The 14412-nt window shown below is 40.8% G+C and overlaps 1 protein-coding gene across 1 annotated transcript in view; it reads right to left on the reverse strand.

Moving 5' to 3' along the window:
- LOC111142146 (TBC1 domain family member 30) overlaps positions 1 to 13995 on the reverse strand; it is a 78856-nt gene extending 64861 nt beyond the window's left edge. Inside the window, exons 1-2 of the mRNA XM_022495131.1 lie at positions 13536 to 13995; positions 8823 to 8987 (exon numbers count right to left, since the gene is read on the reverse strand). Of these exons, the coding sequence (XP_022350839.1) occupies positions 8823 to 8987; positions 13536 to 13995 (625 nt within the window). The remainder of the gene's footprint in view (positions 1 to 8822; positions 8988 to 13535) is intronic.
- Between the last annotated feature and the right edge of the window lie 417 nt (positions 13996 to 14412).

Here is a 14412-nt window from a genome sequence, read left to right on the forward strand (position 1 = left end):
CCAGGAGAGAGGCAAAGAGGGAAGGGAAATCCCAAGGTAAGAGCTGTGCACCAGACTGAGCACAACCAGTCCAGAGGGTAGCAGTGTGGCGAAAGTGACGGGTGTGCTGATGGTAGTCAACACAGGATCCTTCCTACTCCTGGACCATCTTTCTAACTCGAGGACAGAAGGCCTAGGAGAGCAGGTCCACATTCTGATCTGTACTTGTTCATTCTCACAATGTGCTGACAAAGTGCTCACTCTCTCCTCCCCTCCATGTCCACAAAAGTGTTCTGCTTTGACCTACTTCTGTGAACAAGAGCAAGGCCACGGTCAGATTTGAATCAAAAATAAAAAGCAGGCCACTCTCCCACTTAGATGATCACTCAGCAAAAGATGCCACAGAGCTTATTTATAACCTTGATCCCTGGATCCCCCAGAAGGGGGTCCCGTGCATTCTCGGGGGAACCCAAGACCAGACTGTGACCCAGAGACTGGTTTATCTTTGGGGAGTTTTTATCTAACACAGGCAACATGAATTACCCTTTCCCTGTACAGCTAGAGTTGGGCTTGCTACTCCATTTCTCAAAATTATACATTGTTTAGGAAAGTATACAGGAAGTGGAAAAACTATGAAGAAAAGTCAGGGCATGATTAACATAGATGTGAGGAAGAGAGGCAATTTCAACCAGGGAGGAGCACTCAGGAGCTTCTAATGTGCTGGTAATTATTACTCAGTCTTGGTAGTTATATATCTATGTATCTATATATATCTATATATACAGATAGATATAAATATATATATTTATAGATCTATAATATATAATATATAATTATATATTAATATAAAATTAATATAAAATAAAATATAAATTATATATAAAATATAAGTTATATATAATATTAAATATTTTTATATAATATATTAATATATATAAAAATAAATATAAAGATATATAGATATATGTATATATCTATATACATACATATATCTAGATATATATGTATATATATATATATATATCTCATAACCAAATTAGGATATTTCCAGGAATGCAAAGTTGTCTTAACAGTCAACATATGATCTCAAAACAACAATAAAGTATATGATTAAGTTCAACATCTTAGCAAATTGGACAAGACAATTTTCATAATTGGATAAAGGATTTCTACAGAAAACTTTGAGTAAGCATTGTACTCAATAGGGAAATGGTAGGGCAAAAAAAAACTTTCCCTCTGAGATTGTACCTGAGATAAAAATTTCACCCCAGTATCTCTACTTCTATTCAACATTATCCTGGAGGTCCTAACCAGTACAAGGTTGACCTTGTCCTAACTAGACAAGAACAAGAAATGAAAGAATGGTAATGAAAACTGACATAAAACTGACAGTATTCACAGATGATAAAGACTACATTCTTTGAAAAATACAAAAGAATTTACTGAGGCACCTGACTGGCTCAGTCAATGGAGCATGTGACTCTTGGTCTCAGGGATGTAAGTTTCAGCTCCACATTGGGTGTGGAGATTACTCAAAAGAAAATAAAATCTTTGGGGCCCTGGGTGGCTGGGTCAGTTAAGCATCTGACTCTTGATTTCAGCTCAGGTCATGATCTCAGGGTTGTAAGATTGAGCCCCACATCAGACTACAGAGGGCATGGAGCCAGCTTAAGATTCTGTCTCTCCAGGGGGTGCCTGGGTGGCTCAGTGGGTTAAAGCCTCTGCCTTCGGCTCGGGTCATGATCTCAGGGTCCTGGGATCGAGCCCCACGTCGGGCTCTCTGCTCAGCGGGGAGCCTGCTTCCCCCCTCTCTCTCTCTGCCTGCCTCTCTGCTTACTTGTGATCTCCCTCTCTGTCAAATAAATAAATGAAGTCTTTAAAAAAAAAAAAAAGAAAAAGATTCTGTCTCTCCATCCAGATGGCCAACAGAAACATGAAAAAGTGCTCCACATCACTCAGCATCAGGGAAATACAAATCAAAACTACAGTGAGATACCATCTCACACCAGTCAGAATGGCTAAAATTAACAAGTCAGGGAATGACAGATGCTGGCGACGATGCAGAGAAAGGTGAACCCTCCTACACTGTTGGTGGGAATGCAAGCTGGTGCAGCTGCTCTGGAAAACAGCATGGAGGTTCCTCAAAAAGTTGAAAATAGAGCTACCCTACAACCCAGCAATTGCACTACTGGGTATTTACCCTAAAGATACAAATGTAGTGATCCAAAGGGGCAAGTGCACCTGAATGTTTATAGCAGCAATGTCCACAACAGCCAAACTATGGAAAGAGCCCAGATATCCATCGGCAGATGAATGGATAATGATGTGGTATATATACTCAATGGAATATTACTCAACCATCAAAAAGAATGAAATCTCACCATTTGCATGTGGATAGAACTAGATGGTATTAATGCTAAGTGAAATAAGTCAATCAGAGAAAGACAATTACCATATGATCTCTCTGATATGAGGAATTTGAGAGGCAGGACAGGGGTTGTGGAGGGTAGGGAAGGAAAAAATGAAACAAGATAGGATCAGGAGGAAGACAAACCATAAGAGACTCTTAATCTCACAAAACAAACTGAGGGTTGCTGGAGAGGAGGGGGGTGGGAGAGATAGGGTAGTTGGGTTATGGACATTGGGGAGGGTATGTGCTATGGTGAGTGCTGTGAAATGTGTAAGCCTGATCATTCCCAGACCTGTACCCCTGGGGCAAATAATACATTATATGTTAATAAAAATAAAAATATATATATATAACCAAAGCTGTTTGAAAAATGCCATCTTGGAATAAATGTAGATTCAAGGATATGAAAAATAAAAATAAAAAGATTCTGTTTCTCCCTCTCCCTCTGCCCTTCCCCACCCTTATAAAATCTTCAAAAAATAATAAAATAAAAATTCAAAACACATAAAATACAAAAGAATTTATAAATAATTAGAATCAACAATAAAAAAAGTAAGAGTATTGGATAAAAGGTCAATATGCAGAGAACAACCATATTTCTATGTATCAGAAACAAATAAAAAAAGGATTCTTTAAAACATACCAATTTAAAACAGCAGCAAGAAACCTCAACTACCTAAGAATAACTCTAGTAAAAGATATGTGAGACCTCTATATAGAAAACTGTAAAATATGCCAAAAACCATAAGATACCTAAGAATAAACCCTAAGCAAAGAGGTAAAAGATCTTGGGGTACCTGGCTGGCTCAGTTGGTTGAGCATCTGACTCTTGGTTTCCAGCTCAGGTCATGAGCTCAGGGCCCTGGGATCAAGCCCCACGCTCGGTTCCACACTCAGCAGGGAGCCTGCTTGAGATTCTCTCCCTCACCCCCTGCTCCTCCACTGGCTTGCACTTCCTCTCTCCCTCTCTCTCTCCAAAATAAATAACATCATATCTAGAACACTTTAAAAACTCCTGTAGCTCTATAAGAAAAAGTTGACAATCCTTTTCTTCGGAGACACATAGTCAATATATATATATGAAGAGATGCTGAACCACATAAGTAATCAGCAAAATGAAACTAAAAATCACACAGCCACTAAACAAACACTCACTAGAATAGTTAAAATTTAAAAGACTGGCAACACCAGTACCAATTGTTAGCCACTCCAAATCTGTCTTTACCGTTTTTTTTTCCTATAGCACTTATCACTTTACCACCTTCTTACAACACATAAATAGTTATTGATTTTTAGTGAGCAGGTGACCCAACTAGGTCAAGAAAAGTGAATTATGGAACTTTCTGGAACTATGGATAAAGAGATCTGTTCTTTGAGATAAGGTTGCTTAATAGAAGCTGCTCGATAGGCCATTTTGGTGTTATCCAGTGTACAGGAAAGCACAGCCAAGAGATGAAATCAGTCTTAAAAAAAAAAAACATTTGAGGGGCACCTGGGTGGCTCAGTGGGTTAAAGCCTCTGCCTTCAGCTCAGGTCATGATCCCAGGGTCCTGGGATGGAGACCCACATCAGCCTCTCCGCTCAGCATGGAGCCTGCTTCCCCCTCTCTCTCTGCCTGCCTCTCTGCCTACTTGTGATCTGTCAAATAAATAAATAAAAGTTTAAAAAAAAACTATTTGAGCAGCTGTATCTGATTTAGTTACCCCCAAAGCCACAACCCTGGAATTTGAATTATGTAAGCCAATCAATTTCCTTTTTCCCTTAAATCAGTTTAAGTTGTGTTTCTGTACTCATGACTGAAAGAAGATTCTTCACTATTATAATGTTATAACAAACAAAAAAAAAACCACGATAGATTGAACATCAGTGCATTAATCATTGAAAATTGTATTTACGGATAATTTATGTCAATGGCAAAAAAAAAAAAGGATACAAAAATGTTATTTAATACACTGGCTTTGGAAAAACTTTGTATAAAAAACGACTTGAGGGTACCTGGATGGCTCAGGCAGTTAAAGCATCCAACTCTTGATTTTGGCTCAGGTCACAATCTCATGGTCCTGGGATCAAGCCCCACATCAGCGGCAAGTCTGCTTGTCTCCCTTTCCCTCTAACCATCCCTCCCGCTCAAGCTTCCTCTCTTTCTCTTTCTCTCTCAAAATAAAATAAATACATCTTTAAAAAAAACACTTGAATATATAAAAATATTTGGAACTATGAAAAGACTGTCTTTAGAAAATGATTTTCTTTTTATTTGTAATTTTGTATTTTCCAAAGTTTCCATAGTGTATTATAGTTTTAACACTTTGTATTGAGATATAATTCAAACGCCATAAAATTCACCCTTTTAAACTGTATAATTTAACAATTTCTAGTATAGTCACAAGTTGTGTAACCATCACCATCACCTAATTACAGAACATTCTCATCATCCCAGTAAAAACCCCATCGCATTAGCAGCCCCTGACAACCAGGAATCGACTTCCTATTTCTATGAATCTACCTCTCTGGTCATTCCAAATAGAAGCGTACAAAACATGGACTTCTGTGTCTTGCTTCTCTCACTTAGTAAAATGCATTCAAGGGTCATCCATCTTGTAACATGAATCAGTACTTCATTCCTGTTTATGACAAGACTCTTCCATTATATGGATATACCACTCTCGTTAACCCATTCATCCACTGATAGGCATGTGAGTTGTTTTCACTTTGGGGCTATTATGAATAATGCCGCTATGAACATTCATGTACAACTTTTCATGGAGACATATATCTTCAGTTATCTAGGAGTGAGATGGCTGGTTGAGTGCATTCACTTTCTTTTTTTTAAGTTTATTTACTTTTATAACTTGTTTTTAAAAACACAGAGAATTGTTTCTTTGCGGAAAATGTTGAATGTCAGTACCACCAAACTCAGCCACACAAATTCCTTCTCCTGCCACAGAGAACAAGGTACTGTGTTAGAGAAGACAACCACAGGAAAAGAACAAAGACCACTAACTCTTTGACAAGTATCAGTGACCACCAGGCATTTATGAAGGAGAGCAAGCCTTAATCACACTCTTATCAAGATGTCGGGGTAGGTACATCAATCAAATAGGGCTGTAAGCTGTTTAAAATTCCTGTACTTATTGACAAGGTTAAAATAAAGACAACACTTCCATGAATGTTCACATTTTTTCCACCCTTTTCTCTTATCACAGTTTTCCAATGATAGCTAGATTTTATCACTTGACTTATACCACCATTTCACAAACTCAACCAGCATAAATAACTTAAATATTTACTACACTGATGCAGAAAATTGTAAAATTAGGAAATGATTATAATTAAGAGGACCTTCCTTTTGCCTTCAGGGGAAAAAATAGTTAAATCATAAGGAAAGCAAATCACTTAAAAATCTTAACATCAGAATCAAACTCCTGGCCAAATATTTATCTCATTCTTCTCACTGTCTTGAAGCCATGAGGTAGATTTTCCCATGTACACATCCGTGTACTTAATGAATAGTGACAGCTGCTTCTATTCTTATCATTAATGTTATTATTAATATTAAATTGGTTATACCATGGTTATCCTTAGATAGACAGTTAAATATAGGGAAAAATTTGCATTTCTACAAGGCATACAGTGATCCTGCTCTTCTTATTCCCACCCCTGTTTTGAAATAAAGGGATTCTGGGGAGCCTGGATGGCTCAGTTGCTAAAGCAGCTGCCTTCGGCTCAGGTCATGATCCTGGAGTCCTGGGATCAGGTCCTGCATCAGGCTCCCTGCTTGGCAGGGAGTCTACTTCTCCCACTGACCTCTCTCCTCTCATGCTCTCTCTCTCTCATTCTCTCTCTCTCTCTATCAAATAAATAAAATCTTTAAAAAAAAAAAAAAAAAGAAAGGGATTCTACCATAAACCTTGGTGTAGGAAACCAAAATATCCAGGCAGTTATAGCATACATGTTCAAAATAAAAACGATCTAGTCATTTTGGTTCATTATCCACACTTACTTAGGAAATCATTATATCCCCTTTGGTGTATCAACAGGAAATAACCCATTTTAATATCAAAGATTAAAATAGTTTCATATTACAACATGTTATAGAAGGGGAAGCATCACTTATGGAAAGCATTATAAGCACTGGATCCATATAGAGCGGGGGAAGGGGGGTTATCTGGACTTTTGTATGTGAAATACCAAGAAGTCAACATGCATGTTGTATTTAAATGCACCACTGCCCATCACTACTAAAATGAAAGCTCAGTTATTCAGTGTAAAACAATGAAATCTAAATTCTTTAGAATTCTAAGCAAATGTATCTATGGCAGTCAGACATCGAGTCCCAAAACATCTAACCTCTGGAGAAATAACCATTCAGTCAAATTCTGAATAATGTCTATGTCATAATATAATGTATGATGAGAATGATAATTCTTTTTTTTTTTTTTAAGATTTTATTTATTTGACAGAGAGAAATCACAAGTAGGCAGAGAGGCAGGCAGAGAGAGAGGAGGAAGCAGGCTCCCCGCGGAGCAGAGAGCCCGATGCGGGGCTTGATCCCAGGACCCTGAGATCATGACCTGAGCCGAAGGCAGAGGCTTTAACCCACTGAGCCACCCAGGCGCCCCGAGAATGATAATTCTGATCCATTGTCCTTTCTTAATTCGACAAAAAAAAATTCTGTTCCATTTAGTTAAGTCTTATCGCCAAGGTGATAATTGAATTCCCGAGGTTAAGAGGCATTAATCCCATTTTCTCTGAAATACAAAACTGTGGCTGGATTTAAAGAGACAAACTCTAAAATACATAGGAAGGCTGCATTCACAAATTCGCAAATTGAATTAGGTGCTTGTGAACACATTTTTCTGAAAAGACACAAATGCCAGTCCTTTTATCAGTCAAGTAAATTTAAACCCTAAACGATTATCGGCCCCAGGTAATTATCAACCCCTGATCCCGTGCCAGCCAGCCATTCCTCTCCATCTCCTTACACTGGTCCCATGCGCCCTTAGACTCTCCCATACACCCAAACTCCATGCATTTACCACTTTGTGCTTTTAACTTCTGGTACAAACGATAATAATGGGTAGATGAAAACACAGTTGAAATAAAGAAAAATCAAGGTATTTCAAAATAAAAGGGTAAAATAATAGCATTTTTACTCGACACTTGGGAATCAGAATCCATGGAAAAATATCCAATACCTACAACACATGCTAACTTTTTGTAGGTAGACATATATAAATATATGCAGATGTGTATGTATATCTCCATCTGTATTCTCCTCTAGCTATGTCAGACAAGTGCCTGGCTCTGGAGAAAACCTTATTCAAAACCAGTCTATTCAATGACCTTCTCCCCCCCTTTCTCTATGGACCATTATATCATTATGATAATTAAGCAACATCCTGTTTGATATACATTAGATTGAAACCTTGTTTAGTAAACAGCAAGAATAATAATTTGGGGATAACAAACAGTGATATAATAAAACAGGAGGAAGAAAATGTGGTTTTTACTTTTAATAATAAACAGAAGAATGGCATTTAAGCCATTAATTTTATTATCTGGAACTAATCAAGTCCTGAAAATTGCTTTAAGAAAACAGACACATCTTAATTTGGAATTTTAAAAAACTGTAAAATGTATCACTTTATATCTAAAATGTGACAGGGTAAAGGAACAAAGTAAGGCAACTAACTATCACGTGCACTTGAAAAGCTGTCACACGCATTTTTATCAAAACATCATTGGTGTCTCTATTTGCCATACCTGAACACACTGTTCTGCCATGCTGCATGTTAATAAAGAATAAAAAAACAAAAATGAGGACATGTTAGCAGAATAAAACTAAAACTACTGCATGGAGAATTTAAAAAATTAATTCACAAGCTCTTATATCTAGTATTAAACATGGATCAGTGATTTAACATTTTTAACTCAATTAACAAACCACGCAGTTCTTAGCTATGAATGGATGACCCATGAGACGGATTCAATTTGTTAAAATATTTTGTCCTTTTTAGATTTCAAAGCAAGTTGGAAGATCCTGTTACAAAAGTGTCCTTCTCTTAAGTCAATTCTTAATGCACTTATTAGAGTGACAAAGCGTAAGAGAACAAAGATATGTCTTTTAGGTTGTCTATTTGATGCAATTCTAAAAATAAATATTCCAGTCATTATTTAGCATCAGGTAAAAACTATTGTCAAAATGAAGTACTACTTCAAACCCAAAATAGTAAAACTAAGTTTGTAACATCGGACATGTACTATACATTGCAACCGAAAAACTAGGAAACTGAACTGTTCATAGTTCTTAGTTGCGATGCTATAAGCTTCCATTTGAAGCTTTGCAATATAGCCAAAAACATGACCACTGCTCAACTCCACTAACATTCCAGACACATGTGGCCAAAGGGCTGACCCGCACTCCTGCACTTACTTCGCTTCTGGGACACAGCCTGCAAGCATGCAGTCACAATGTCACAGTTTCTCTGTACTTTGTGCAGAAGCCTGTCTTTTTGCTTCAGCTGCCGAAGTAACTTTGCCGACTGAATGCCAATTCTGTACTTTAGCTCTTGAAGGATTGTCTTCAGTTCATTAGTGTCTATCAGTAAAGAAAGAGAAAAAGGAAAAGAAAATAAATACCCAGAGAGGGACAAAAATTCCAATGTAATGCTAATCATAGGATAAACACCTAGAACACTCATTTAAACCAGGTAATTCTGGGTTCTCACCCAGGATTACATGTATGTATTCAGCTGAGATATTCTTTTTATTTGTTTATTTATTTGAGACAGAGAGAGAGAAAGCAGGAGCAGGGGTGGGGTAGGACGGGGCGGGGGGGGTGCAGAGGGTGAGGAAGAAGCAGACTCCCCCCACTCTCTTAGGAGGGAGCTCAATGAGGGGGCTCGATCTCACCACCCTGAGATCACAGCCTGAGCCAAAAGCATACAGTTAACCCACTGAGCTACGCAGGTGCACCCAGCTGAGATACTCTGATCAAATAAGTCACTCACTCATTTCCTGCCCTGTCACTGAAACAAATACTGTAAGGTAAATTTTATCCCCGAGGCTACTTGCAACATGTAAGCAAAGACTCTTGTCATATTTAGCTCTGGTTTACCTTTCCTTGCCTGAAAATTGGCATGTATATTTTGTATCATTAAAGTTTAGCTCAGATGGTAAGCTTATAAGAATCCTTTTGGCGCCTGGGTGGCTCAATGGGTTAAAGTCTCTGCTTTCAACTCAGGTCATGGTCCCAGGGTCCTGGGATCGAGCCCCACATCGGGCTCTCTGCTCAGCAGGGAGCCTGCTTCCGCCTCTCTCTCTGCCTGCCTCCCTGCCTACTTGTGATCTCTGTCTATCAAATAAATAAATAAAATCTTTAAAAAAAGAAAAAGAATCCTTTTGGGACTGTCACATCAATGATAAACCTAATAGCTGATAACAAATGTTTTTAAAACCACTTACATGTTTGTACACCATCAGTTAAAAAGTAAATAATAGAACCACATTTTTTTTAATGTAGATGAATATAGCAATATTGGTTTTGTTTTAAATATACAATCTTCCAATAGATTGACTATTAGGTACAATATAGTAGAAACTCAGCAATTTTTCAAATATGAGAGAAAATATATTTCCTTTCAATGGATAAAGTAAGGATAATTCCACATTCATAAAATTAATATTAACAAAAGCTGTCTTTCCACAAGTGAAAAAAGATTTGGGGATCAGAACTATTGACAATCTTTATATGAATAATCATTACCATTGGGAGTTCTGTTTGTCACACTTTTTCTCTTAAAGAACTTATTATTTATTTGATAGAGAGACAGACAAAGAGAGCACAAGTGGGGGTAGGAGACAGAGGAAGAAGCAAGCTCCCACACAGGGCTAGATCCCAGGACCCTGGGATCAGGACCTGAGACAAAGGCAGATGCTTAATTGACTGAGCCACCCAGACGCCCCTATTTGTCACTTGATATTATCATTAGTCACTACAGTGTGACTGCCAGTCAGGCAAGAAGCTTCCACTCGGCTTGGCATTAGCTAGGCTCTCATTAAAGGTCCTGTGTGAGATTTGGATCCATTCATTTTTAAAGGGATTTGGAGAAACTAGTGAGGACCAGAAGAGAACAAAGGAAGTGTTCAAAAGTAAAAATAAATAAATTTTAGAGGTCAAAGAAAATGAACTTTGGGGTCTGTATAACAGAAGTACCAGGGGGTCCTTTAACAGCAGTCCTATTTGACTACAACATTGAAAATGCATTTGACCTTAAAAAGAACTCCCTTTGGATCAAGCAACTACCTTTTTGATCTTAGGCAAGGTGGTGCTCTGAGTCTCACATTCTGCTTAGCATACAAGATTATTCTGAGAGACTAATGTGAATAGTTTTTATAAACATCAATATAAATAACACTAAAATAAGAATAAGGGAAGAGAACAAAGGCCGATTATTTCTCTTACCTTGAGTTTAACATGGTGGTATCTAGTGGGAAGTAAGAGCATATTTAGGTTAAATGATATTATTTGTGCTCTAAGGACAATTAAATATGGAAACAAGCTACAAGAGACCAGAGGGCTCTTAGATCAAGTTCCTAGATTCTTTCCATAGAACAAATAGTCTTTCTCTCAATGTTTAAAATTTTTCCTTCCAGAAAGAAAAAGTGTAGGAATATCATCATCTTGAATTTACATTATAGATTTCTTCCAACAAACGATCATTTTTAGTGACTCTTAAGGTACCTACAGCTCTGTGACTCTCTGAATTACATGTATTGTCCAAAGTAGGAAAAAATCTCCAGAGTTGAGTTTAGAAATTTCTACAGCAATATCTGCTGATACATAAGCATCCTGAAGACAGAAGGAAGCTCTCCTTTATCTTTGTATGTTCTACCACATCAGACACTTTTGCTGTTAAATGAGTGTTAAATAAATGAGTAAAAGTGAGACCACCAAGTGACAAGCAGTGGATGACCTCCTCTCTAAGGCATTCTGGTATATACGATAATAATAAAAATAGTATCTAACATTTGTTGAGTATTTTACACACATTAACTTATGTAATTATCACCACAGCCTTCTCTCAGGTTAGGTGTTGTTATTATCCCCACTTGTAAGTGAGGAAAATGAGACACAGAAAGGTTAAAAATTTTGTCCAAGGTCACACATCTAGAATGAACAGTGGCAGGATATCAATTACAGCATTCTGACCTCAAAGTTCACCACCTTTATAAAAATGCTGAGAAGAGAGCCAAGATTTCCTGAGAAATCATCACATCTCACGTAAATGAAGGGCCCACACATGTTAAATATCTTTAGATCAGTGCTACAGCAAAATTCCTAATAGAAGAGTGAATTAACACACCGGTTATTTATTTGCATTATATGAAATTCTTACTGAGCACTATGTTAGCAGGGATACTTTTTTGACCCTGAAAATATATCAAGTAATCTAATAAACTATAAAATTATTTATATAGGCAGCTGTTTTCACATCTCTTTATTCTTAGTATTCTAATGATGTTCATCAATAAATGGGTGTCTGTGTGTAAGACTATTAGAATATGGCACTTTTGTTCATCCTAATAGGGTTGATTTAAAGGAAAGAAAAGGTTAGCAGGGAACTAACCAGGCAAGAAGACTGGAGACTTGGGAAAAAAAAAAAACAGACTCTTAGAGGTCTTATGAATTAATAGAGTGGCCACTGGTTTGAAATCCACATGCAAAGCTGTACTGTTACCTCTTCTTTATAATTTAGTTTGCCAAATTTCCTCTTCCAAAAGGAAATTACCAATCCCCAGAATTTGCTCAGTAATGAAAAGCAAACAGCCTTGTAAAAACAGAAAGCCAAATCATAATTCTTCAAAATTGACTTTGTTGGATTCTGAAAGAACTACTGCCCTGCGGAACTCTTGGCATAAACAGACACTCAGAACAGCCAAATAACTGTATCAAATAAAATGGCACTATTCCAGGCAAAGTCCCAGGCAGAGGGAGGAAGGTGGAAGCCATTTGTAACAATCAGATGGGAAAGAAAAAAAAAAAAAAAAAAAAGCTAGGAAGCCAAGAGGAAGTTGAAAACTGTTTACATAGATTTGAGAAAGCAGACAGGTTTATTCCTTTTCTGCTGTGTGTTCCCCTCCTCAGCCCCTTCCCCACCCCCACCCCCAACTACAATCAGGAGACAGGAGGCCATTCTACAGTATCCTCTCCTTCCTCCCTCTTCTGGTAATTTAGCACAAGGACATTAATTCAAGAAATGTTATGGTGACTTAGCATCTGTTTTCCACATCCCACTTCTTTTGTAAATTGAAGTCTTGGTATACCTATAAAAAAGACAATGTAATAACTGTGTTAGTGCCTGAAAGGCAAACTATTACGAACAGTTGACAGGGGGAAGAAATCTCAATCAGGCCGTGAGCCTCAGAGTCTGATAACAAAAGAAATACCAAATTAGCCTCTACCCACCAAAAGGAAGTCCATTTTCAGGTCAACCTTTCCAACTGAAGGTACCAGCAGTCAAATCCTGTGATAGTGCCAACACAGTGGGGCCCTCCAGTAATCCTCCACTGAAAGGCCGGGGTTGGGGGGTGGGGGGGATTCGCCTAGTGAGCTTCCTGAAACCAGACAGGCGGGCAGAAATGGAATTCATCCGCTCTGCTTAGAAACTGCATTATCGAGTTATTCCGCCTCACTAGTGAAACACTATCCTAGTGCTGTAGCCAGGGTAGGGCGGATTAGGGGAAGGGGGAAAAAAATCAGCCGCAGGAGTCGCCTCTCTTCTCCCGGCGCCCTCTAGGTAACTTCTGGTACACGTGTCAGAAACTCCAAACCTGTCCCCACAGCTGTTCTGGGGAAATTAGAAGGTGGACGGCCTCTCCCTTCGGGCCTCCACGAACACGTGACCCGGCGCTAAGGTTCCACTGGACAACTCGAGAGGGAATGGGGGTCGAGGGGCAGTAAGAACCAAGTTTGGTCTTGAATTGGTGACACTGCGGGCACTAGCGACAGGTCAGAGGAGACGCCGCAAACGTACTGAGCGCCCGGCGGGCTCAGCCAGGTGCGCCCAGGTGAGCGCTGGGGCGCGGGCGGGCGCAGCGGGCGGGGCTCCGGGCAGCCACCTAAGCCCCCGGCCCCGGCGCTCACCTTTCTGCCGCAGGTACTGCCTCTGGTGCCGCTGGCTCGGCCGCTCCTGCAGCTCCTGCAGCACGCGCGAGTCGCCGGCGCTGCCGCGGCCGCCCAGGAACACGTCGGAGCCGGAAGCCTCCGTTGAGCTGTCCAGGCTGTCGCGGCGCCGCTGGCGACCCCCGGGCCCACGGCCCGCGCCCACCGCCTCCTCCTCCTCCGCGCAGCTGTACAGCTCGGTGAGCAGCCCGCTCACCAGGGACGCCGTGCGGCTGGTCCGGCCGTCCCGCGGCTCGCCGGACTCCGGGTCCTCCTCCGCCCCCCAGGAGTCCCGAGAGCCCCGAGGCCGCTCCGCCGACGGCGCCCCTCGCAGGCACGGGGCTCCGGGCACTCCGGGAACCGCTTCCTCCTCCGCGTCCTCCGGCCCTGACCCCGGCTCCGGGCGCCCCATCCGGCCCCCGCCTGTGGGAAGGACCTCCATGTCCCGCGGCGTGCGATAGCCCGGCTCCTGCCGCTCCTCCCGCCCTGCGGCGCCGGCCAGTTCCGGGAGGAGGCGCGGCCTCTTCGGCGCCTGGGGTGCCCTCGGCCGGGCGCCGCTCCAGCGGGCCCCAAATCCCCGAGACGCCAGACCTCCCGGCTTCGGGGACCCGAGCGGCGGCCTGCAGCTCCCGGCCTGGAGAAGCGGAGGGGCGGGGTGGGGGTGCGGCCACGCCTCCGGACTCCCTAGGGACACCTGCGGCAGGTGAGGCCCCACTTCGCCTGGGAGCGCTATCCGATCCGCGTTAAGGAGGAGGATGTGGCCAGAACACACCAGGATGAAGCCTTTAGCTGGAGGGGGTAGAGCGCTCTGGCCGCTGCCACCTTCCCTTTTAAGCACTTGATTCAGGTCAAAAAGAGG

This window comes from Enhydra lutris, unplaced genomic scaffold (genome assembly GCF_002288905.1).
Source record: "Enhydra lutris kenyoni isolate GAN:26980312 unplaced genomic scaffold, ASM228890v2 scaffoldscaffold7, whole genome shotgun sequence".
NCBI classification, from domain to species: Eukaryota; Metazoa; Chordata; class Mammalia; order Carnivora; family Mustelidae; genus Enhydra; species Enhydra lutris.